The 27,171-nt window shown below is 33.2% G+C and overlaps 4 protein-coding genes across 4 annotated transcripts; 2 read left to right on the top strand and 2 right to left on the bottom strand.

The window, feature by feature from the left end:
* Window positions 1-254: 254 nt before the first annotated feature.
* On the bottom strand, window positions 255-4,793 carry LOC122606524 (E3 ubiquitin-protein ligase HEL2-like). Its single transcript, XM_043779379.1, has 7 exons — window positions 4,434-4,793; window positions 3,657-3,932; window positions 3,136-3,344; window positions 2,994-3,042; window positions 2,822-2,911; window positions 2,629-2,691; window positions 255-2,294 (listed from the first exon to the last, which is right to left on the bottom strand). Exons 1-7 carry the CDS (start codon window positions 4,599-4,601, stop codon window positions 657-659), a joined length of 2,493 nt encoding a protein of 830 aa, XP_043635314.1. The 5' UTR covers window positions 4,602-4,793; the 3' UTR covers window positions 255-656.
* An 8,601-nt stretch (window positions 4,794-13,394) lies between these two features.
* Window positions 13,395-15,548, bottom strand: LOC122607120. The gene has a single exon (XM_043780038.1). It carries the CDS (start codon window positions 15,474-15,476, stop codon window positions 13,512-13,514), a length of 1,965 nt encoding a protein of 654 aa, XP_043635973.1. The 5' UTR covers window positions 15,477-15,548; the 3' UTR covers window positions 13,395-13,511.
* Window positions 15,549-17,252: 1,704 nt separating this feature from the next.
* Window positions 17,253-19,112, top strand: LOC122609465 (pectinesterase-like). Its single transcript, XM_043782511.1, has one exon. The coding sequence runs from the start codon at window positions 17,253-17,255 to the stop codon at window positions 19,110-19,112; it is 1,860 nt and encodes a 619-aa protein (XP_043638446.1).
* A 1,273-nt stretch (window positions 19,113-20,385) lies between these two features.
* Window positions 20,386-22,661, top strand: LOC122609464 (polygalacturonase At1g48100-like). The gene is made up of 6 exons (XM_043782510.1): window positions 20,386-20,793; window positions 21,042-21,209; window positions 21,318-21,362; window positions 21,474-21,681; window positions 21,765-21,846; window positions 22,098-22,661. The coding sequence occupies exons 1-6, from the start codon at window positions 20,386-20,388 to the stop codon at window positions 22,564-22,566; spliced, it is 1,380 nt and encodes a 459-aa protein (XP_043638445.1). The 3' UTR covers window positions 22,567-22,661.
* The last annotated feature ends 4,510 nt before the right edge of the window (window positions 22,662-27,171 follow it).

The raw sequence follows: 27,171 nt of genomic DNA, 5'->3' as shown, positions 1-27,171 counted from the left end.
TTACTCGACTGATCGTTTAAAAAAATTGAACTTTTTATAAAAATCATAATTTCGTTAAAAATTCTATCTTTATAAAATTCATATAATTTTATATATAAAACAAACAACGATTTTGGCACCTAAAAAGTAGATGATTGTCGTAGAATTATTCGGCTTGCAAAGTGGGTCATATACATTAATTAGCAATATATATTTGTATTTCAATTAAATTGAGAATTGATCTTTGAATTAAAATCAAAATCAAGATTAAAAGATAATCATTAAATTTTGACTTTCAATTTTAATCCCATAGTTAAATTTATAATTATCTTAACTTTACACCTCAAGTTGGATAACTGAAGTGGATCTACATCCATGAACTATATATCCCCTAAAAAGCTAAACATAAGCTTATAGAATATAGAGGACAAATGGCCAGAATTCTGTTCCAATCTCTATTCAACTTCAGCCTACGCAACAAGCCACCATAAAATGAACCACATGCATATATCTCCATATTCCAAAAGACTAGACCTGATTCACGAAACGTACGTTACCCATGCTCTTACTTAGAGTTGCTATGCTCTTACTCAAAGGTGTAGGCTCTAGTTTCGTCTTTCCCAATTATCCTATGACCTCCACCATTGAGCCAAACACTTTTTACTGGTACAGCTTCATTAGGATCTTGGCCTGTGTTCCCATTCAAAGGTATTAGTAAGATCATCTAGGAGTGAGACCATAGATCCATTACCAAGACGGGCCTTTGTGAACTTTGACGTTTTCTTCTCTTTCTGCTTGCTTCTAACTTCCTTGACTCCACCATAACTGCTGCTGCTTTCGTCATCACTCTTTGGCAGTTTTAAAACAAATTGACCACCAGGTAATGTCCAATCATCAAGTTCTAGATCTGTGCGGATTTTATCTACCATTGGCTTGTTTTTAGAATATAAATCTTTCGCACTTTCTGTGGAACGTCCGTTTGCAGGCACATTATGTCTTTGCATTGGTGGAAAATCAGACACCGAATTAGTATCAACCAAATTCAGGGCTGACGTTGAATGGCTAATTCTGCTAGTGCTTGAAGGTCCAGAAACTGAACTGGGAGAGGGTTGATTATTATAATTATTTAAACGGGCTAATGTGGACCAAGCCTGATTGTTACACAGTAAACTTTCGGGATTTGGAGCAATAGCATCAGGCCCAGAGGAAAGTGGAGGGAAGGCGGATTCAGCTCTAGAAACTGAGCTGGGTGAGGGTTGATTATTACGATTAGTTTTTAAACGGGCTAATGTGGACCAAACCTGATTGTTACTCGGTGAACTTTCAGGAGTTGGGGCAATAGCATCAGGCCCAGAGCAAAGTGGAGGGAAGGCAGATTCAGCTCTAGAAACTGAACTGGGCGAGGGTTGATTATTATGATTAGTTTTTAAACGGCCTAATGTGGACCAAACCAACTTGTTACTCGGTAAATTTTCGGGATTTGGGGCAATAGCAGCAGAACCAGATGAAAGTGGAGGGAAGGCGGATTCAGGTCTAGATACTGAACTGGGTGAGGGTTGATTATTATGATTAGTTTTTAAACGGACTGATGTGGACCAAACCTGATTGTTACTCGGTAAACTTTCGGGATTTGGAGCAATAGCATCAGAGCCAGATGAAAGTGGAGGGAAGGCGGATTCAGGTCTAGATACTGAACTGGGTGAGGGTTGATTATTATGATTAGTTTTTAATCGGACTGATGTGGACTGAACCTGATTGTTACTAAGTAAACTTTCGGGATTTGGGGTAATAGCATCAGAGCCGGTGGAAAGCGGAGGGAAGGCGGATTCAGCTCTAGAAACTGAACTGGGTGAGGGTTGATTATTATGATTAGTTTTTAAACGGGCTGATGTGGATGGGGGCCGACTATTATTCTGTAAACTTTCGGGCGTTTGGACACTAGTATCATGGCCTGTGGAAGTGGGAAGTGGAGGGAAGGCGGATTCAGATCTAGAGACTGAACTTTCGGGTTGGTTATTATGATTACTTTTTTTTCTTCTTCTTAGGCTATTATTAGTTTGTACACGGGGTAATGCGGGCAAAGCCTGATTGTTGCTCCATAAAAGTTCGGGATTTTGGGAAATAGCATAAGAACCAGTTGGAAGTGGAGGGAAGTCAGATTCCTCTGGTGGCATGTCATTCACATCACTATCATTAGCCGTCTCATGGCTGGGTTCCGATGCTGAAGACAGCTCTGGTTCAGATAGATCATTCTGTCGTCTACCACGTCTATTACCATGTTCACTGGTTTGTCCATATGTGAAGTTGGTGGATAACTAAAAAAGAAAAATCAAATTAGAAAAGAAAAAAAAAAGAGCAGAAGCAGACAAAAAAAAATTGCATACAACCTCTTTACCGTTCTTATTTAGTTAGATATCTAGATTGTTACTGTAATATCATTATTTTCATAATCACAAGTAACATGTTAAATACTTGTAAAAAAGGTAAATTGACTAAGTGTTTGTAGACGACCTTCTCAAGCCGGTTTCGACATTTAATGTATTTAACATGTTACCCAACCCATCCATGTACTAAAAATCAAACTGAGCAAGGGTTATATTCTGATTTGATTGTATTCTATCAGCATGAGCACAAAACATGAAGTCAAACCTGGAGAGTAGCATTACGCCTTGCTCGTGACATGTGGCCCGCATGCTCTTGAGTTATGTGTAACTGAAATTTGAAAACAAAATTAGAATCTAAAGATTGAATTCTAAAAACATAATGTTTCTTCCCCCTTATGGGCTGTGACTTGTGTGTGTGTGTGTGTGTGTGATACCAGTTATTTAGCTAAAAATGTTACCTTCATTTCAGCTTCAGATGGAAAAACGATGAACTTCTTAGCAAGACACTCAGCTTCTTCACAATAAAAATGGGCTTCCCGAAAATGATTCTGTAACATCATAACTTTGATGAGTTGAGTTCTATAGGAGCTCAAAGACAAACTAACATTGTGATTCAAAGAAACAACGTACCTCTAGGTCATCATAATTCTTGTAATATTCATAGTTGCCAATATTCCGTCTGCCAGGTTAAAAAAGGCAATAGTTTAAACAACTTGTGTTAATTAGCTGACATAATAGGATGTGTTAGATAATGGAAGGCTGTATATTTTACCGTTTGCATATAGAACAGTGGTAATGTTCGGTCTCCATATGCCTATAAAGCTCATTATCTTCATAAAACCATAACCTGCATAATTTACAGAAAACATGGCCCTTGAAGCCACCTCTTTCGCTTTCGGTTCCATCAACTTGAGAGTCGCCTGTATTTTTGTGTCGCTCTAATTGTGCTTTGGTATACAGCTTTTGTTCACAAATAAATACCTATAAACAATGAAATCATGTCAAACAACTTTGATAATTTTAGAAAAGAAAGGCAAAACGAAAAAGTAGATATAGACTATATCATGAATCTTTACAAGTTTAATAGGATATCTTCTGTTCCTAATCTAGTAGATCAGATCCATTATTTGACAGTCAATAGTACATTATACGTACGCCTTTTTATTCAAATTGTAGCAGAAGAAGTCGGGAAACACTTAATGAACTAAACAATATCGTGAATGCAGCATACAAAGAGTCAAATATTGCAAATGGGTACAGTCAAGAAAACAATACAAAGATTTAGACTCTAACCTTCCTTCCTTTCAAGCACAAGTTGCACATGTACAATTTATGTTGGTGAAACAGATGATCCTTAAGCTGACGAATATTATCAGTATTCTCTCTCTCCACATTATCACAAGCATTACAAGTAAGCTTACACATGGCCTTGACCATCTTATATTGTTCAAAATTATCAAAGTAAGACCGCGTATCTTCATGATACCAATATGATCCAGATTGACCTTCCTTATCTTCAGAAGGGAACACCGAAAAATCACTTATCACATTTGTGTAGTCCCCTAAAGCCTGCAAAAGGGACAAGTTTTCACAAAGTTAACACGGGTCATTCATTCTTGAAAAATTAAAGTTAACAGCTAAAAAAAAATTCATTTAATTAATTTATTCTTATCAAACAACCCAAACAACTAATTCGGCCGTCAAAAAGCAGATTTTCCAGTAGGGATATACTACATTATTTTCATGCACTTAGTCCTAAAAGTATTGATAATAAATTGGATGTCCATACTTAGTAATTGTATATATACAAAAATATATATGCATTGATAAAAGAACAAACACTAATTAACAAAAAACAGACAGTTTAGTACTAAAACAAGTTAAAGAAAGAAAAACCTTGGTAACAAAAACAGAACAAACACTAATGAACAAAAAAACAGACAGTTTAGTACTAAAACAAATTAAAAAAAAAAAAAAAAAAAAACCTTGGTAACAAAAACAGAACAAACACTAATTAACAAAAAAAACAGACAGTTTAGTACTAAAACAAATTAAAGAAAGAAAAACAACCTTGGTAACAAAGATGGTTTTGGACTCGGTTTTGCAGATGCAGCAGCAGTTATCGCCGCAGATGATACGAAGACGAACAACGCAAGTCGAACAAACTTCTTTGTGTCCGCAGATTCCGTAGGCAACCCATTCTAATGTATCAGCACACACCGCACAAGTATCGTCCATGATTTTTCAATTTTTTTGCGATTAACTAATTAGGGTTTTGTAATTTGGGATTGAAAATTGGGGCAGGGTTTGTGTAGGGAAATTTTTGATCGAATGAATAATTTGGGGGGTTTTTATATATACCGAGTAATAATGAACGTGCATGGAAGTTATAATGTTGATCGAAATCTTTGAATTATACTCGTATTTGGGTTTAAGTCGATATCGATGTCTTTCCTTTCTTTCGGGTTCTTTTTATACTCGTAATAATCAATGCGTTGGATTCGGGTCAAGCATTGGAACTGCCTGATAAAATAAACCGGGTTACAGGTCCATGTTTGACCGGATTTTTTAAGAGTTTTTTTGTACTTTAAGAGTTTTTTTTGGAAGTTTTATGTTTTAATTTTGAATAATAAATTTTTATTGTGTTAAAATCTTTGTTTAAATGCAACTAATACAACTAACATGCCAAATGCATCTAGAAAATAAATGTTATAGTTAACCGCTAACAGCTTTGCTCAAAAACTACAACTTACAGCTATAATAAAAAACTACAGTTATCAGTTACATCTAGATTTACCAAACATATTAAGGGAAAAAACTACGTGTAGAGATAGGGTAGACCGAGCTACAATGTATGCGACGTTAGTATTGTATTACTCAATTTGTTTCATTAGAAACCCAAACACTTTTATCTATATTAGTGTGGTGATGGCCGCAAGTGTTAGTGGTGGACTGGTGGTGGTAGCGGTGAGAACTCTGGTTCCCTCACCTTTTAGCGTTCTGGGGCCTTTATATAATATAAATAATAAAAAAAATATCAAAATCTTTAAAGTACCCTTAGAGTAGGGCGAAAGAAAGTGATGGTTATTAATGTAAAAAGGGTAATGTAGTTATCTCAGTGGGTTTTATGTTTAAAAATTATAATTAAGGGTAGTATAGGTCTTTTCCTATCTGGTTCTTTTTAGAATGATATTTTATTCTACTTTCATTCATTAATTACATGCAAATCTGGATGTAATCCAAGACTCTTAAAATACCTTTTATTAATCCACTCCATAAATGTGGAAAGTAAAAACCATGGTCGATCGTCCCAGGGTAAAAGAAACAATGAGTCACTAACCTCATTAAGATAGAATATTTGAATTAATTGAACAAAGAAAATGAGCATCTCATGTTACCAACTTCTTATTTGACATAGTCCCAAATCTAGTCTTTTTAAGATAAAAAAGTCTATCTTTTAATAATTTGACTTTAAATTATTTAATAGATTGTGATATTTTTAAGATTAGAAAGTTAATTTTATAACCTGTACAACACTAAATGAGAAAACATGTCAAAATTTATTTGAAATGCATTATAGATGCAGTATTTTTAAGCTAAGTTATTTAGCAGTCAATATTATAACTTTTTAATGTTCATATCAAACATTTTCACTTTTGAGAAAAAAAATTTTGAAAGTACAGTATCTATATTCCTTTATAAATCAAACTGACACTCCCTTCTTAAACTTTTAAGAACCTGATATATCTATTTCACCATTCATTTTAATACATCTCTATTTGTATTTTATACACTGTGACTAAAATACCTTACAAAAATTTCAGACTTTATTTTTCTCTCACACAAAAACATATAGCAAAAAACCTAACTCATAATTTGGCCCCCCCTTCACATCCCACCTCGAACGTTGTCACGACACCTCAAACGTTGTCTATTTTTGCCGCTGCAACGCGCGGTCACCCGTCTAGTAAAAAGAACCCCTTACGGCCTTACCCAACGTGTTTGATCCACCCACTTTGCCCCTACGATAACCAAATCCAATGTTACATTCTCTTAGACCTCACAAAGAGTTGTATATAACTATCTAGAGTTACAACTCAAAAGGTGCGGAAAATGAAGAAAATACATGTAAACCATTTGGTGACGGATTAGGCATATCTTTAGTGCTAGAACATGTGCACATATATAATTAGAATTACTAACATAATAATCAACATTGTATGCTTATTTTAACAAGAAATAACAGCATAAAATTGAAATACAGGAATAACTAAAAGTTAAAATATGAAAAGTAATTATTGATTTGTGTGTTGTCCACATTTGGTTACTGTAAGATAACTAATTGCTTGGGTTTCCCCTTCTCATTGATAAGAACGAGAATGGTACCCGCACAATGCAGCGGCAGTAGTGGGGAAGATGGTCTGTTAGAGATTTTGGATAGTTACATAAAGAAAAAAAAACAAAAAAGTCCAAGGGCAAATCTGGTAATTCAAAGACAGAATTACCTAATATAGAATATGCCATTTCTTTTATAAGGTATTATAGATATATAAGATTACAAGTTACACTTGACTACCTCGAACTATTACATAATAAATATACAATACAATAATAATTATATACACGTCTAATACTTATCTTCGGAAGGGAACACCGAAAAATCACTTATCGTATTTGTGTAGTCCCCTAAAGCCTGTATCAAGGCCAAATTTTCGCAAAGTTAACATGGGTCATTCATTCTTACGATATAAAAGTTAACAGCTAAAAAAGGTTCATTCAATTAAACACCCCAAGCAACTAATATTAATATTGTACAGCAAACTGTTATTTCTTTAGATATAAATATATGGTCTAATTGCACCTAAATGTATGTACTTCTCTCGTTTTGCTATTGTGTATATGCAACTTCAAAATCGTGTATTTCTACGATATCTGATATACCAAACTTTTAGCTAGCAACCCATAAACACGGACCTTTAATAAAATAGTACTTGTTTTGCAAACAACTATACAAACTTACATTACTATAAACATATATGCACCAATAATACATAGCTAAAAGAACAAACACTAATTAAGAAAAACACAGACAATTTAGTAAAAGAAAGAAAAACCTTGGTAACGAAGATGGTTTTCAACTCGGTTTTGCAGATGCAACAGCAGTTATCGCCACAGATGAAACGAAGACGAACGACACAAGTCGAACAAACTTCTTTGTGTCCGCATATTCCGTAGGCAACCCATTCTAATGTATCAGCACACACAACACAAGTATCGTCCATATATGTTTCTTTCTTACTATGATTAGTTAGTTAATTAGGCTTAACGTATATATAATGGGATTGAAAATTTGCGGCAACCGACAGGGTTAGCAGGGTACGTATATGTAGGGAATTATGATTCGAATTATGTTTGGGGGGTTTTATATATACAGTGAGTATATATATATATATATATATATATATAACTAGTACTAATACCCGTGCGTGTTGTACGGTCGACTTATTGTTATGTGTATTTATATTTCATATTATTTATAATAAATTTTATACTTATTTGATACATAGGCAATTAAATTCAAGTTGAAACATTTTTTAAACAATATATAATTATACTAAAAGCATTAACAATGGTAAGTTTTCAAAAGTGTTTTTTTTAGAAGAGTGTGTAAGAACTTATTGTAGAGAAAATTTTATACTCCAATGGTAAAAAGCTAACAAAAACGTAAAGTTTGATATAATGTAATTTTTTAGATAGAGAGAGGAAATGAAAAGTTAAATATTTATCAACCTATTAATCTTAAATTTTTAATCCATTTTTACACTAAAGTAATGTATTTTATTTAACTTTAAGCTAATAAAAGCTCATCTCCATTAGAGTGGAAACTTCTTAAGAAAAAACTTTTACACAATCATATTGAATCAGTATCTTTTCTGTTTTCTTTGAAGTATATCGTCTGCCAACAGCTTCCATGTTTGAGCCCTAACAATTTCAATTTGTAGTAATCTTTCTTAACAATCAACATTGCAAAAAACTTTCGCAAGGTATGATATCGAGGCGTAAACTTTTTGCTTTTTTTGTTGCCTTGATATATTTCGGGTCGTGATCCAGCAAGCCGAGTGTGTAGCAAGCTTCCTTAAATGATTTATACTTTCCGTTGTGTCACACCCCACCTTAGGCGGAATCGTAGGATATGACGAAAAGATATAGTTATAGCACATGGACTTTATAATAGAGTCATACTAAATGAAATTCAAATAAATGTAATTTTCACAAACGGAAAGTCTAGGCAACATGCCTCAAATAGCAAAGAATTAACAATTGCAAATAGTGTTCAATGTTTCACATGCAATCTAGGAGTCCATGAAGGATCTCTTTATTGGTCTTCCTAAAGTCCATAAGCTCAATCTTCTTAAGCATTGTTATCACCTGAAAATGAATGCTCGAAAATGTCAACATAACGTTGGTGAGTTCGTAGGTTTAAAGGAATACAAATGAGTTTGCTGTGCATGATATATCAAGTTTTGGACAATAGTGTAAATATAAACATGTAGTAGCATACTAAATACTGATCAATGCCATCATAGTTATCCAACAACACAATCCCCATCACTCCTGTTAACAACTCAATCATGCTTTAAATACCAACAACTACCAGCTGGAGTATAAAGTTGGTCGATAGTTTTCCAATAGTCTTCAATAGATATCAAAAGACATCTATTGCATCAAAGAAATCAATACAAGCAAGCTAACATACACATTTCATAATTACACGTATTTGTCCATGAAAACAAGTTTTGGCACAACTAGTAAAGAAATGAAAAGTGTTTTGAGCATCATTTCCCCCAAAGAAATAATATAAAAAGGGGCCACGAAACTCACCTCAACAAGCAAGTAGTTATGCAAAGTCCAACAAGGTCGCTAGAATCTACACAACATATATATGAACAAGTTACAATTATGGACATGGTCAAGAACCATCCATTGTAACCCGTATTTGATGATATATACATATATGGCTACTTTCAAAATATTCCCAACTGATTTGTCATCTATTATTAAGTTACAAGTCACATAACTTAATATAGAGTATTTGTTTTAATGATTTATGATTTAGTTCTAGAAGCTCTTATTCGCTGAAATTTTTGGTAACTTTATCAATTTGTATTCTAGATCACCCGAACTAACCAAGTCCTTAAATTTTTACCACAGTAACTTTTATGTGTTAGATACTTAAATGAATTTTTACAGAATTTATTTTGTTCTTGAACTATTTTTAAAAATTCGATAATTACAGACTAGTTAATAAATTCACTGTTTGCGCACAGAAAAGTTTTATAAAAGTTAAGGTCCTTCGAAGTTTCAAACAAAATCCAAATTTTTACTGTACACTCTTAACATCTTAAAAATGTTTCTGGAAAAAAATAATCTTCCAGTTCATAAAATCGACCAAGATATGACTATTTGAAGTCGACCTAAATCTGTTCTGAAAACTCAGCTTTGCGCAGTTTTGTTATAAAATTCGTTTGACAACCTTAAACTTCATATTTTGACACGAAACCACTTCCACCAGAAAGTAGACTTCCTGAAATTAATTTTAGACACCAAAAACGTGACTTAACCATCTTCCATGACCAAGATACGACATTTCAAAGTTAACAAACAGAATCTGTCCAGATTCTGAAATAACCCAAACTTACTGTTTTAAAGACTACTACAACTAATATTCATATATAAACTTTCAAATCTTTCCAACACCTATTTACATCTGTTATTATGATTTCCATGCCTTCATAATTGAATTTCTCTAATTACATTAATTATTATAATACAATAAATACATAAACTTTTAACATTAATATGATTTATACTTCAAGCTTTTGATTTAACCTTAAAAAAAACCCTTTCATTCATTATTATAAATTTGCCATAATATATATTCATCAAATAGGTTACTTATAAATAAAAATTAATAAATAAAAGGAAATATATGCTTATATATATATATATATATTTAATAAATAAAAAGACTAATATATATGAAAAGAGAATATAAGTGATTTTACCCCAAGATTGATGATCTTCTTCTTAGATACCTAAAAAAAAGAATAGAATATAATCTTAAGAATTTTATTATTAATTGTAATTTAAATCAAGATTCAATAGAATTATAATTAAACTTACCAAAGTTTGCTTTGACAATGAGATGATTAATAAAAAAAAAAAAAATATATTTGATGTTGTGGTGCTTTGGTGTTGATCGACCAAAGAGAAGAAAAAGAATCAAAAAAAGGTTTTGGTTTTTTTTTTATTATTATTTAGGTTATAGTTATTATATATATATATATATATGGAGATAAGTGTTTTAGTTAGTTTATGATTAGACTTAATGCAACATAAGAATTCTAATGGAATTAAAATTCCTTGCTCACCATAAATTGTTGTAATATATATATGACTAAAATTTTTTACTAAACATATGATATTTTACTATTACTATTACCATCTTACTACTTATACTAATTATATATTATTTTCATAATTATTGATTTTGTTCACCGCTAAATAGCGTATACTAATTTATCAATGTCTAGAAATAAATATGACTAACAACTACAAGTCTAGAAATTACGGGGATAGTTATAGTCATCTATGTTTAGGAAGATCAAATATCTCAATCCTAAACTTTTGAAATTCAAGTAATAGAAATCCCATATTGGAAATGATCACCACATTTCTATGCTTGTTATACTATATAGGCATATTGACTAGTCAAGAAATTTGGAATGTAAGTTAGAGACTATAATAAATTACCAGTTTTGGTGACGGATGTCACACGTTGACTGTTTTAGGCCATTTTCTTTTTTTCTATAATAGACTACATTGTTATGAACTTAATTTATTCAGTCAAATTTTATATTCTTTTTTGCCTTTATATGCAAAAATAACCGTCTATTACCTTTTTTTTCCATACTTAATGCATACAAACATTATTTATATATTCGGTCATTTAATACGTTTAGCATTTAATGAGTAAAAAAGATATTTGCCCTTAAAAGCCTCTGACTTTGTTCAACATGATCAATGGGGCCATGGGGGTAACATACATATTCAGCCAATAGCCCAACACTATCCTTGATGAGCACGAGTATAATATAAAGATGAGTATAATATAAAGATGAGATTTGCTAACTAGTGCCCTAGTGCACTAGTTAAGAAGCATTTAATGAAGTCCAACTTTCCTAAAACATAAAAATATGTATTAATTATTGATTTAAAAATAGAAATTATTAAGTTGAATTAATACACATTAAATATAATTTTTAATTAATAAAGAAATAACAAATTTATTAAATGCTTTTTAATTAATGTACTAGGGGCACTAGTTAACAAATCCCATAGGATTTATTATATATAGAAAGTATACATATCCATACAGCACCGAAAGAATCTTCATATATGGGCATTAATATTATTATTACTCATTAATTAAAATAAGGGAAGTGTTGGAGAATAGCAAGGAAAACAACATAAGAATCGGAGAATGACACAATAAAGGAAACTTATGGCGTGTTTGGTTCGCGGAATGTTTTTGGAAGGAATGAAATCTTTCAAAGGAATTGGAATCTGAAGGAATGGAATTTGACGGAATGTTTTTGATTTTTTGAAAGATTCAAGTGAGGGACGGAATGAGATTCTTTCCCCCATCCCCAAGGAATGGATATTCCATCAAATGAGGGAATGTTAACATTCCAACGGAATGTGATTCCTCCATCTTTAACCAACCAAACACACTAAGAAATGAAATTCAATTCCAATTCCATCAGATTCCATCAAATTCTGTTAACCAAACGCGACCTTATTTTTTTCTAATACGGATAATACTAATTATATAATTTTTAATTATTATTTTAAAAGATTTTTTAAATGGATATGACTAAAAGGACACTTGTCGCTTTAATACAACGCCACGTGTTGTCAAATAGAGGCTACAATCCTGTTTTAGTTTATTGTTAGGTATATATATATATATATATATATATATATATTATAAAGCATTTTGTCCTTTTTTAAAATCTCAAAAGATGATTTGAACTACCTAAATTACCCTTCTTCTTTTTCACTAATTTAAACATCTCTATCTAATATACCTATAATACCCTTAAATCTCAACCACTCATTTTCTTCTCTCTTTTCAAATCTTAACAACTCATTTTTTCCTCCTCTTTCATAAATCATTTTATTCCTTTAATTCATTTAACATCGTTTATCTCAAAAACCGTTTATCGATAAATTATAAAAATTGTATGAGTATTCTTAAAATTTGATGCTCTTTCATTAGAGATGTCATTTGATATACTTTCGACGAATTTTTAAATCTGAGGGCGGAACCTGTACGGCTAAAGTATTTGGCTACTACACTCTATGACTTATCACCTATCACCCCACCATCACACCGCCGCAACGTGCGGGCACTATCCGTCGTAGTGAGTAAAATGAACCTACATGCCATATATAATGTTGGTCAAAATCTTGAATTATATTCGGCTTTAAAGTCAACATCTATGTCTTTTCCTTCTTCCGTCTTTTTTTTTTCATTTATTTACACTTAAACCCATATGGGTTAAAATTTAAACATCAGTTTTCTACCTCAAAATGCATATAATAAACAGCAATTGGTCACAAAACGCTCTACAAAAAAACAGCAAGCAAAATCAGAGACTTTTACCCAACCCACCCATTCTACCATCATCTTCACGCATGACCCAGTTTAATAGTGTAATGACCAGCAGCTACGTATAAGAACATAATTAACATGAGAACCATAAAAATGAATAGCAAAAAACCGCAACAAGAATTGGCCAGGAAACAACAACAACAACAACAACGACCCGCAGCCTGTTTGACTGCATTGTATGTAAACAAAAAGCAGGAACATCAAGCTTTTTATGTGAATTATAAAAAGCACTAGTTGTATTACAATCTTGATTAGCACTCTCAACAATTTGACAATTATAATGTTATAAAGTCTGGAGCAAAAAAAAAGGGTCTTTAATAATAGTAATACAAAAACAGGAGTTTACCAATGATTTGTTAAAGAGACTCATAGTCTCAAATAAAAGTATTACAAAAACACATATACAAACATTAGAAATCACATTTGATCCATAATGGTTCATCAAACTGTCCCAATAACTTATTCCCCACACCATAACACAAGCTCCCCAACACACTTTCATCTCTGGGATACCACGCGGGGGTCCCATTTTCGTACCCATTGCAGGTTAGCCTTCGCACGTCACTACCATCCAAACGGGCCACATACAGATCTCCGTAAGGCTGAAACTGATTTGGAACGGACACTGGATCTGCTGTCACACCTCCTATATTGGCGGAAAACAGTAACCACTTACTATCACCACTAAAACACACATGATTTATCCTCTCTTTATCAACCTCCTCTGATCCTTCACTTCCAGCTACATATACTCGCCTTAAATTACTTCCATCAGGGCACACTAAGTATATACTAAACGCATTGACATTCGCTGGACTATGTCTATTTGAAGAGAAGGCAATTAGCTTCCCATCTGGTGACCAACTAGGCATTGTGTCAATCCATGGCCCGTCGGTTATCTGTCGTATCTCACCTTTAAATTCGCCTTCTATTGCGTCCATTATGTATAAGTTTTTGTGTCCTGACCGGCCCGACCTGAACACTAAACTTTTTCCATCGGGTGAACACGATGGAAACGCGTTGTTGCCAGTTTCTTCCTTACTAAGGATCTCAATTTTGGGTTTAACTACAGATTCTTGGTTATTGGCCATATGTAAATCAAACGAAACTCTAGCGATTTGAACAGTCGCTTTGACTGAATCAAATATGGGTCCGATTGATGTGAAAATTACATTCTTTTCAATCGGACTCCACGAATTACAAAATGCAATTCGTCCATCTAATAGATTCCATTTCTTTGAGCCATCTGATTTCATGATCTCAATGCCTGAATTTGAATCAAAATCAGGATTAAATACAACCAGATCTCCATCAGGAGAGAATGATGGAAATGCTCCATTCAAACGGAGCATTCTAAGAGTCTTTATCGGTGATGAAACCGGGTTTAAGTGGGGGATTATTGTCTCACTCATACCGGTTTCAGCGGAATCCTGTTCACCTCTAAACCGGTGATAACCTAGAAAACCGGAGTCAGGCGAAACAAACGGATTGTAATGATGAAAATCAGGGTTTAAAACCTTCGTTATAGGAAAAAACTTTTCCAATTCAAGATCATATATCTCAATATGACGGTGGCTGTCGTCTTTTCGACGAGTAGCCACCGCCACTTGTCTGCGGCCTTGTATGGCCGCAGGAGTAAAACAGTGAACTCCTGGCGGAGTGACACGTAAAGGAGCAGAAACCAAGGTATTAAATTCAGACGGTAAATCAATACGAAAAATACTCCACCAACCGTCTTCAGCTTGTCGGTGGAAATAAATCATATCGTTGCCAGCCCACGTAGGCCAGCCGCCCTGGGAACATACAACCCATCGGTTTTCCGGATCTGATATCCGGAAAACCACAATATCAGTTTCCATATGGTGAAACTCCCCGCCCCAAGGGCGGGAACCATAAGACGCGACGGCAATTAATTTGCCGTCGCCTGAAATAGACGGACTATAGTCAACAGTTCCGTACGGTGTTAACCGACATATTTTGTTGGAACCGTTTAGTTCCTCAGTATAAAGTGCGGACCAGCTTTTAAATGGCGTGCCAGATGGCTCCCGAGCTGATATAAAGTACACACGGTCATGTTTCACAACCGGTCGGTCGTGAAAGAGACTAGTATTTGTAGATGTTAAAAGGTCTTTTCCTAAATAAATTTGGGATGACCCGGTTCTTTCGGATACATAAACTATGTCATCAGAGTTATTATTTGTCCCGACGAATTGCGCGTTGTAGTTAATGGAAACGCCGTCCGTGAGACGGCGTTCTAGAGGAGGTGAAGACGGGAAGTCGTGGAGACTAGAGGGAAGGGGAGTTGAGAAAACGTCGAAGCCGTAATGCGGGCATCCAACGGTGGTGAAGATGATGGTTCCGGTGGGATCATCCATTTTTAATATGTTAGAAAATGTAATTGTGGCTAAAGGTTTTTAAGATGAAGTAGCTAGCAGATAACAAAGAGAAAATGACAAAGGTGTTAATAGTAGCATGAGAATTCAAGTTGCATTTGTTTTCTTATCTTTTTAGATAACAACAAAGTGTATACACGTATATGCAATTTGTAAGGATACATATTGTCATACCCGAAATATCATAGATGGGATTTTCTAAAGTTATCTAGAAGTAAAGTTGAAAACATTTTGATTTTAAATTAAAATTAAAAATATAGATTTAAAGATTATCTTTGAATCTTGACTTTTGATTTTAACTTAAAGTTTATGATTAACAAATTAACCTTAAATAACTTTAAGAAATCTTCATCTAAATATTTTTTAATTCTTTAAGTAATGGAATATTTAAAAAAATATGTTGTTACTAAATGCCTAAATATATGTGAAGTGATCCCATGTATTTTTTTTTTAGAGTGAGTTTTTCTCAATAGTTTTCTAGATGATAAGGCCGGTGCTTATAGCACCGTTTTGAGAGCGTCCAAAATGACGAAGACGCGGACGAGTTATAAACATCAATCGTCCTTGCGTTTGCGTCCTTTTGGTTGTTCTCCACCAAGAAGTTAGAAGACGTCCTGCTTGTGGGACCAATGGTTGGTTTCTTCTATTTTTTTTTTTTTTTTTTTTGCTTTAATACATATATATGTATATGAAGTATAGATATAGTTTTCTGTATGTGGTCATTGCAGGTGGATTGAAGAAGAGAAACATTTGCATATATTATATAATAGTTAAACAATTTTCAATTATACCCCTAAAATATAATACATGTATAAAATATTAATTTGAGTTTTGAAAATTATCAATTTAGCCCCTAAATTTAATTTATTATTTTTACTTTATACTTTTTAGATTTTATTAATCTATTTGTATTTTTTTTAATTAATATAAATAGTTATTTAATTTAATGTTTAAGTAATAAGAAATTATAAAAGTATTGATGATATGACAAAGAAGTTCTGAAGAAGTTGTCCTTATAGGCAGTGAGAGTCCTGGATTATGTGATGTTGATGTGGCAGTGAAGAAGCCCCAAGAAGCTGGCTCTTATAAGCACAGGCCTAAGAGATTAAAATGGGGTATCTATTTTTCGTGGGATTCTTTAACACAACCCAGATAAAGTATACCAGACGTTTCAATATTAGCAATTAATTCATATTTTTTTTTTAAATGAAGAAGTTATAGTAGGAAAAAACATATGATTTGAAAATAAATAAGGAAAAAAAACATATACTAATATTTAATGTAACTAAATTTAGAATACATAACATATGCATGTAGTTTCGAGACTGACATATACATACACACATTTGAGCATTCTTTTTTAGCAATATGTTGTATTTTATTTGATCCTCAATGTAAGAAAGTGGTCTGAAAATAGTATAAGGTAGACCGTGAAATAAGAGAGGAGATGAATGTGGGATAGTCCATGGAAAACTAAAGAAGAGGGTCACCATTGCTATATTTAGTAAAAATGTAGCAATTTATTAATCCAAATTCTCACTAACACAATTTAGGCATTCTCAAATGCATATATAAGATTAGGAGATAGAGATAGGGATAGAGGGGATTTGTGTAACCTCCATCTCAATCTCCGTCTCCCCGTGTTTGCTTGTTCTTAGTTCTGATCTTCCGTAGTTAGCTGGAAGACAATAACTTAGAACAAGCAAACAGTATTTTATTCCCATTTCATAGCGATTGTATACGCAAGAAGACTCCACCATGGCTAACCAATTAGTTACTTCGATATTATCATTAGGCTTGTCCATTGCTATTATTCTCGTTATTGTTGCTTTGGTCGCTAGAGATGCAGATTTGGATGATCTCCATTTGGTGAATACTAAGGTACAAAAAACAATGTGTAAACCAACCGATTACAAAGATGCATGTTATGAGTCGTTATATTATGTAGCTAAGAACACCTCGGCTACCAAAAAGGATTACATTTATGCTTCTTTCAATAGCACCATCTACGAACTCAAAAAAGCCATCAAAAAGGCTATTAAAATTAGGAAGGGATTACATGGTCGAACAGATGACTATGCAAAACATGCTCGTGCTGACCTTGCAAGCTGTGAGAAATTTTTGGGTTATGCCTCGGATGACATCAAACACATTGTCGAGGTCTCATCTAAGGCCCCAACAAGCACTCTGCCTAATCAAACCGAACCGATCCTTATTTGGCTGACTGCTGCTCGTGCATACCAAACAACATGCATTGATGAAATAAAAGATGAGAAACTAAAAAAGGGTATGAAAAAGGCATTGAAATATGCCAACAAACATACATTCAATGCCCAAAAGATCATGTATAGTATCAAAAAGATCCTCAAGGGTTTTGGGATGGATGTGAATAAATTCAAGATCCCAATTGGACAACAACGAAAGCTTCTCGAGGAAGGACAAGTAATTGAACAAGAAGGTTTCCCTTCGTGGGTCCCTATGAGTGACCGTCGACTTCTTGGTGAATCTGAAGACAAAGATGATGATGATGATAATGATGATCATGCTGATGCCGATCACAAAATACCCAAAGATGACGAAGATGAAAATAAACCTGCAATCGCACCCAAACCTCAAGAATTCTTTAGATCTGCTGAACCTGAACCTCTAAAAGAAAATGCTAAGCCTAATGTGGTTGTGGCTAAGGATGGAAGCGGTGATTATGAAAGCATAAAAGAGGCCCTTGCTGCTTATCCTAGTAATAATAAAGGCAGGTACATCATCTACATTAAAGCTGGTGATTACAATGAAGGCCAAATAATTGTCAACAGGAACCAACACAATGTCTATATGTACGGTGATGGTTGCGACAAAACAAAAATTAATGGTCAAATGAACGGCGGGATAGCACATATTAGAACCTCCAACACCGCAACATTTGTTGCTGAAGGTGAAAGATTCATGGCTAAAAACATCGGATTCAGAAACACGATTGGGCCACAAGGGGAAGAAGCAGTTGCATTCAGATCACAATCACCAAACACGGTCATGGTTGATTGTAGTTTTGAGGGTTACCAAAACACATTATACTACCACACCCATGACCAATTCTATAAAAACTGTGTCATATCTGGAACTGTGGACTTTATAATAGGAAGTGGCAGAGCTTTCTTTCAAGATTCAAAGATTATTCTCAGGAAACCGGGAAAGGACCAAAGTAACACGATCTCAGCAGATGGAAGAATGAAATATATAGAAGACGGAGGTGTGGTATTCCATAACTGCAAGATCATGGCATCCTCAGAACTCAAGTCAGCAAAAGATGTTAAAAGTTACCTCGGGCGCCCTTGGAAGCCAGAGGCCAGAGTAATCGTGATGAAAACAGAGATTGAAGATATTATTGAACCCAAAGGATGGATCAAACTGGATACAAAGGAGGCAAAGCACAATTATGATACATGTGTGTTCAGGGAGTATGACAACAAGGGACCTGGTTCAAGTACGGACAAAAGGGTTGAATGGGACGGCTTTAAGGTTATTAAAGATGAGAAAGAGGCTGCAAAGTTTGCTGCCGACAAATTTATAGATGCAGGATCTTGGCTACCTCAAGCTGGTGTTCCTGTCAATCTAAATCTTTAAGTACGTGTTAATTCATTGGTATTAATTTGTTACTATTGATTGATATAATGTTTCATTTACACATGTAAATTGATCAATTACGGATTTGGATTGTAAAAATGTGTATGTATAACACATTTTAGGGATCAGTTAGTATGAAAATCGAAACATTTACCAACGAAAGATGTTATAATCATAGCATTTCTGCATTATTTATAATGCATTGGACAGATTGCAGAAACACTTACCAAACGCTTCTAATAGAATTTTGCAGAATGTGTATTAGTTTAACAAAAACTGACAGGATTAAGTGTTCTAACTCTCATGGTCTTATAATATTCTCATACAATAAATTATTTCGTTCATATAGCTTTGGTTTCTTTTTGGATTATTTAGGGAAAGTTGTCTAAGATTGAAATAGGACAAATTAAATATTGTGTGACTCAGCTGCACAAAAGTGTTGTTACACATACAGACAACTTATCTAGCTACTTCATCACTAATGAAAATTCATGTTTATTTGAATGATAAAAAGCATGTAGACTTTGTCACCTCAAAGCTCAATAATTGGTTAATAAGCATGCTTCAAAAAGGAAGAAAAAAAAAAAAATTCCCACTAGCTTATTGAGGTTTAATTTGTTTAATACTCCGTAATCAGTCAAACCATGTTTAAATGATTGAAATACTGATTACAATAAAAAGTTTTAAGTTTATTATTTAAATGTCATAGTTTGACTTGTTGAGTCTTTTTCCTTCAACTTTAACCGTAAATATTTTTGTTTATGTTTGATAACACTTGATATAAAATGTATGAATGTATTGGGTTTTTAATGTATTTTTAATAATATAACTTTCATTATGTATTATATAACATAAAAAAAAGTTATTTATGGTCAAAGTTGAAAGAAAAAGACCCAACAAGTGAGGATTTGAACCCATTATCGTGTAAACAATAATGCAGTTCGAGAACCAAATGTAGGACTAGCTTGTACTTACTGAATTTATCTAAAGTTATAATTCTAAAATTAGTTATTGAAATTGACTAGCCTAACAAAATTTAAACAAGTTCTTCTGTAATGCAGATCACAGTACTAGCATAACATTACTCACCTTATTCCACAAAGCTACCTCATTTTTTTTAGTGATTTGTGTCAAGAAGTGTAGGGCTTTATCTTTTGATCATTCATTCTGAATTCAAAATTACATTTATCCATGTTGATCATTTTTATTTGGGCTAAGTTGGAATTGGTCCATATCTATATATAGGCTGGCATCCCTTCTCTGATACAACAAAATGGCCTACTTTTCCATCTCCAAGTCACTTATGTTAGGTTGTTTGTTTCTTTATATTTGTAGCACCCAAGCAAAATTTCACCATCATCATCATCATGAAAAGAAACACAAGCATGATCATTCTCCTTCACCTTCACCGTCACCTTCATTTTCACCTTCACCTTCGCCTTCATTTTCACCTTCACCATCACCTTCTAATATCCCCTACATCTCTGGGATATTTAATGTAAGAGAGTTTGGGGCTATAGGAGATGGTGTAGCGGATGATACCAATGCCTTCAAGGAAGCATGGGATTCGGCATGCCAATATCAAATCAATTCAAGCCTTTTCTTGGTCCCTCATGGCTATTCTTTCATGTTACAATCCACCATTTTCACTGGCCCTTGTCTATCTCCATTAACATTTCAGGTGCCTACATATTTTTATTACGCTACATGCTATATATGTTATATGGTTTAACTTTACTACTATCACAAACAAAGGCGCCAGAATCAACCCGCAGTTTCACTTTAATACATAAACTGAGAATGGTTTTGACAAACTTCAAGTATACTTTAGTATGAGCTATATATGGATTTTTTTTATTAAATTTTCTTAAGTCTAAAGTTAATTGCACATTATTTTTACCAATCTATGTGTTGATTGTTAAAAAAAAGGTTGATGGAACAATAATGCCCCCAGATGGACCTGAGGCATGGCCAGAAAGTAACAGTCGGCGTCAATGGTTGGTGTTTTATAAGACCAACGAGATGACGTTTCAAGGGATAGGACTTATAGATGGAAGGGGACAACAATGGTGGAATCTTCCATGCAAGCCTCACAAGGTTGTATATAGCGTCTTCATTGATCAAGATGTATTTATTAGTATTAATGTTATATTTCCGATATGCTAATTAAGTACTAATAATGTGCATGTAAATATATCGATACAGGGTCCAAATGGGTTAACTTTGCCGGGACCTTGTGATAGCCCTATGGTGAGTGACTCCATCAATATCAGTTATGAGCATTTTCTTATATACATGGTAAATTGGTAATGTATCAAGCATAAGTTAATTGGTGTAAGTTTTTATTGTAATGAATGACAGGCCATACGATTCTTTATGAGCACAAATTTGACACTACAGAGATTTAGGATCAAAGATAGCCCACAGTTCAACTTGAGGTTCGATAACTGCAGAGATATCCGTATTGAATCCATTTCTATAATGGCGCCAGCATCAAGTCCAAACACAGATGGGATTCATCTTGCAAATACCAACAATGTCACAATCTATAACTCAATAATATCCAATGGTACTATACACACATTGTTATTACCTTTTCACTATGTTGCCACGACTTGACATCATAGATTTGATTATATATATATATGGCAGGTGATGATTGTGTGTCAATTGGATCGGGTTGTTTCGATGTTGACATAAAAAACATCACTTGTGGACAAGGTCATGGAATCAGGTATATATGCATACACACAAGGGCGATACCAAAGGGGGCAAAGAGCGGCCAATACCCCCTTATAATTTAAAGTTTGCCATGGACTTTTAAATTTTTCCTATGGATGTTCAAATATTGCTCTCCTTTGAATTTTTTTTCCTAGTAATCGATTAGTTGCACAATAAAATAGCCTATTAAATATCAGTCTTAATTATTACAAGCTCAATGTTTAACTTAATATTTGATATGTGATTTATTTGTCTTGTTTCCAGCATAGGGAGTTTAGGAAATCACAATTCGCGAGCATGGGTTTCTAATATTACTGTTAGGGACTCAACGATAAGGCAGTCACACAACGGACTTAGGATAAAGACATGGCAAGGTGGGTATGGAACTGTAGATGGTGTAAAATACGAAAACATTTTAATGGATAATGTGAGGAATCCGATCATAATAGACCAGTTCTACTGCCTAGCACGAAAATGCTTGAACCAAACGTCAGCCGTGGTGGTATCAAACATCGAGTACAAGAACATAAAAGGTACATACGATGTTAGAAGCCCACCTATGCATTTTGGTTGCAGTGACGCGGTTCCATGTAGAAACGTCACTTTGTCTGAAATTGAGTTGCTTCCTGCTGAAGGAGAGATGGTGTTGGACGCGTTTTGTTGGAACGTATATGGGGAGATTAAGACGATGACCATCCCACCGGTGTCGTGCCTATTAGAGGGAACTCCATGATAATTTTTGATCATATGACACAAGTTTAAATGAATGCAGGTACGTACGTACGACCTGGGTGTATTTATGAAAGTAGATATATAGCATAAGTTGAATTGTTATATATACTAGATTGTAAGAGTTGTATTCTCGCAAATATTATCATTATTTAATATTTGAGGAAGAAGAAATAGATCGGGATCGATGAAGAACTAGTTTTGACTTTTGAGTAATGAGCAACTTGTTGGTTGATGTGAATGTGATGTTTTGTTCACGAATTAAATTGATAAGTTTACGTGTGTTTGGTAATTGGTTTATAGTTAATTATGCTTCACAAGTACTCCTATGATAAGGGGAAAAATAATGCTTCAACAATGAATTTTTGTCATTAGCTTTTCATAATAAGACATACCACATTTATCACAAAATAATTAACAAAAAAGATTTTCACAATTCTGGTTACAATAAGACCAAAGGACAGACTCAAACGTATGGATAGGAGCCCGTGATATCCATGTCATGTTAATTAGGCCTGTGATTATAAAGGCAAACTTTTTGGAGCTTCTTATTTACCAGTTTAACGCCTAATCACCTATGACTCACTTCAGGACTCTCTTCACCTGTAAAAAAATTTTTTTGGAACTTTTTCCACCACATCATCAATTAATTTATAATTTACCTAACACACACAAATACACACACACACATATATATATGTATATACCACACATATAAAAAAAAAAGATAAAAAGTTGTTGCCTACCCACCTCTCAACGTCGAGCGTCCTCAAGCAGAAGGACGCAACTGGTAGATTCTTATAAGCATAGGTCATACTCTTATCAGACTTTTCCATTTCCACTTCATGCAGAGGCGGTACCAGGAAAAAATTCTAAAATGGTCAAACTTAGAAAACTTATGAAAAATAAATCTAAAAAGGGGCAAAATGTTAAAAGCCTATAGAAATTTTTTAAAATTTTATAAAAATTTTAAAAATACATGTCAAAATACCCCCCTTTAGTACCGCCCCTGACTCCATGATGTTAACCCAAGCAATATATCTAACCATTAGTCTAACTTGATGGTGGTGATAAGAATTTATGCTCCCAAACGGTGGGTTCTCGTTAGCTTACCCATTCTATTGGAAGCGTTGTGTCAATTTAATTCTTTAGTTCTTTTCATTGATTAACTAATGAGTATTTAAAAGTGTTGTGGTGATGTTATTATTTATCTTTTTAAAATTTAATAAATTATAAAATAATAATAAAAATAAATGAAGTGATGAAGTGATGAGATGAGATGTTAACATAAGAGCACCTCCGATGGTCAAGCCATTGACTAAAAGCTTTTTTTAAAAAAGCTTTTCATCAAATTATTGCTTCAATGGTTAAACCTCAAAAAAAGACTTTAATACTTTTTAATTATGAAACAAAGATGAGAGAAAGTGTAAAATTCTTCCAAAGACTTGAAATTCTTCAAGTTAAAAGGTTTTTCACTTCAATGGTAAAAAAGTTATCCAAAAGCTTAATGAAATAATAAAAAGCTTTTAAAAAAACTTTATAAAAACTTCATTAGAGATGCTCTAAGTGATATATATATATATATATAAAAGTATTGATGTGACGTTAATGTAATAGAAATGACGAGTAAGTGGTCCCGTCATCATCAACAGGAATCTACATACCACATAACATTAAAAGAAGTTCATATTTAAAAGGTTGAAAGCCTATAATTGACCAAATGTATATTAAGGTTTAGCTTCATGTGGAATAAGTCAACCGGCTTCTTAATGACAAACATTGTACTTTCTATTTTACCACTTGGTAGACACGAAACGACCTCACTTTCTTTTTGTTACTTCTGGAGTTCTGGTGCTTACACCCAGGTTACAAAAATCACGTCCCGAGTTCGAGCCTTCTCCCCTACTATTTGTTTACCTTTCAAAAAAAAAAAGTTAGACATTCTAATTAAGGGTGTTCGTCGGTTCGGTTTTCGGTTATTCGGTTTATTTGGTTCGGGTTTTTTGGTTTTTTTATTTTTATTTTTCAAAACCAAAACGTAATTTAAAATAGACTAACCAAATTAGAATTCGGTTCGGTTTAAAACAAAAAAAACCAAATATGAAAAACACAAATTCACCATTTTGTCTAAGCTGAATTTAACCAAAATAGGTTCGTAATTCTAATTTTTAACCAAAGTAGTTAATTTAGACTTCAAACACGAAATGGATAAATAAGTAACATAATCATCAAAAAAAAAATGTAGTCTTAAAAAGTACCGAAACAAATAAATTCTTTTTTATCATCATCATTAAAAATATTCAATCTTTGATCTTCAAGTTCTTCATTATTTTTCCATCCAATTTTTTCAAATTTTTACAAAAAATAAATATAATAAACAAATAAAACATCTAATGTAAGAAGTATATTAATAATGATCCATATAGAATAGACAAAATATTAAATAATTATTGAAATACATAATAATAATAATAATAATAATAATAATAATAATAATAATAATAATAATAATAATAATAATAATTTAAGTATTCGGTTTTTTCGGTTTAACCAAATTTGTTATCATATACCCATAACCAAACCAAAAACCAAATTCAAATCCGGTTTGGTTTTTTTCGATTTTCTAAACGATTCGGTTCACGGTTAAACCAGGTAAAAACCAAACCACGAACACCCCTAATTCTAATCCGGGCTATTAGTCACCAATTCACCATGAAAGCAATAGTACGTTTTGTAACAATATTTTTTTTATAGTATATATCGTCAATTATTTTAGACTAACGGATATTTCTTTTACTTATATTCCTAGCAACGAAATTATAACCCACAACAAGCTCAAGAAATATTATGAACATGGAGTATTAATATATTATACGTAACAGTGTAACACCATATGATACGATGGTAAAAAGTTAAAAGAAGATTCTTACAAAAGAAAAAGAAATTCATTATTTCAGGAAATTTGGAAAAAAAATAAAAATAAATAAATCTTGATTGGTGTATTTAATGGTTGGGCTTGGCGTACGTACGTGTAGTACGATAGTCAGCTAACGCATTATTATTCGCACGCTGCCACTAAACCATCCATTTTACTACTTGGTTAGTGCCTTTAGTTTGGTGATAGTCGACTATATGTAAAGTGGAAGCTAAATATATTATTTTACATGTTTAAAGATAGGGTCATATTTTTTTATATTAAATTGATGGATCACAAAAAGAATGTTGGGAGGTGGAATGTTGCCTCAACTAAAAAAGTGAGAGAATGTAGCAACCCAAACCCACTACCACTTTGCTTGTTGGCAATATTTGCAAAACATCTTGAAATAGTGACATTAGATAATGTGATTCTAGGAGGAGAAATCATCGTCAAGTAATTTTAATGGTAACGAGTCTTATTTTCGGACACATCGATTTGTAAAAATTAGGATAAAATTTTTATGTAAATACTAGCATAGTATCCGCGTGTTGCAACAGATAACATTAACAAGATGCAAATGAAAGAAAGAGATAGAGATATTGAGAGAGAGTTACGTGTGTGAATGGAAATAAATGAAAATGAGAGAGTTTTTTTGTGGATGATAGTTTAGATATTTTCTCACATGTAATTTTTAACATGAGGATTGAGGAATGAGGACTATTTTTTTATTATTTAGTATAGATAACATTTTTTTATACTAAAAAAAAAAAAACTCGATATGGCTATTTTTTTTAAATATTTTATTAAAAGGGAAAAAAAGTTTAAGCTACAAGCTCCAACTAAAAACCTCCGCTTTCATCTCCGTCACAACTCAACTAATCACGTTGCCCATTTGGAATTTGATATTGCAAAATCCTATTGGACTTTCTTCGAGTATCCTCTCAACAAAGATTCATACCTAGAAGCCCAAAACATTAATAGGCCCATTTTGATGAAAATAAGTTCATTACTAGCCACATGGCTCGACAACCAGCTGGTAATGTCATGTACTCGTGTCACATACTCACATGTGTATGGTAGTATGGTACTATGGTCCACGACGACCACGACACATATAACAAAATGAATGTGTTTTGCATTTTGTCATAATCCATAGTTCCATACTGTACATGTTCGTTGTTCAGAAAAAATCATTGTACGTGACCAATAACTTTTTGAATTTTACTACCATTTTTACCTCTTTCTCACATAAAAATACTTAAAAATGAATAATGTTTCTATAGATCGATATACAATAACCAGTATTCTAGATAAGTATTTAAGCTATTTGAGTACGCACTAAAACAAGAAAAATGTTTGAGCATAAAGTTTTATATAAGTTATGGAAGTTTGATCTTTAATTATAAACGGGTCTAAGGTTTGTTAATTTATGTGGAAGACTGGTTGGAAATTACCTTGCGGTGGCGGGCTTCATTGAGCCTGTTTTGTGCCACCAAGTAAGAGTTATTGGCCAAAATGGTGTTTTTTTAAAAAAATAATTACTAAAATGGTGTGTTTTAAAAAGTATTTATTAAAGTGGTTTTTAAAAAAATATTTATTAAAATGGTGTTTTTAATCTAATATCTATTTTTTGCTACCGCCTTGATACTCCGCCATTTAGCATATGAGTGCTCCTTCTATTCTAAACTTTGA

Source organism: Erigeron canadensis, chromosome 7 (genome assembly GCF_010389155.1).
Source record: "Erigeron canadensis isolate Cc75 chromosome 7, C_canadensis_v1, whole genome shotgun sequence".
NCBI lineage: Eukaryota > Viridiplantae > Streptophyta > Magnoliopsida > Asterales > Asteraceae > Erigeron > Erigeron canadensis.
This window is presented reverse-complemented; position numbering and strand designations above follow the sequence as displayed.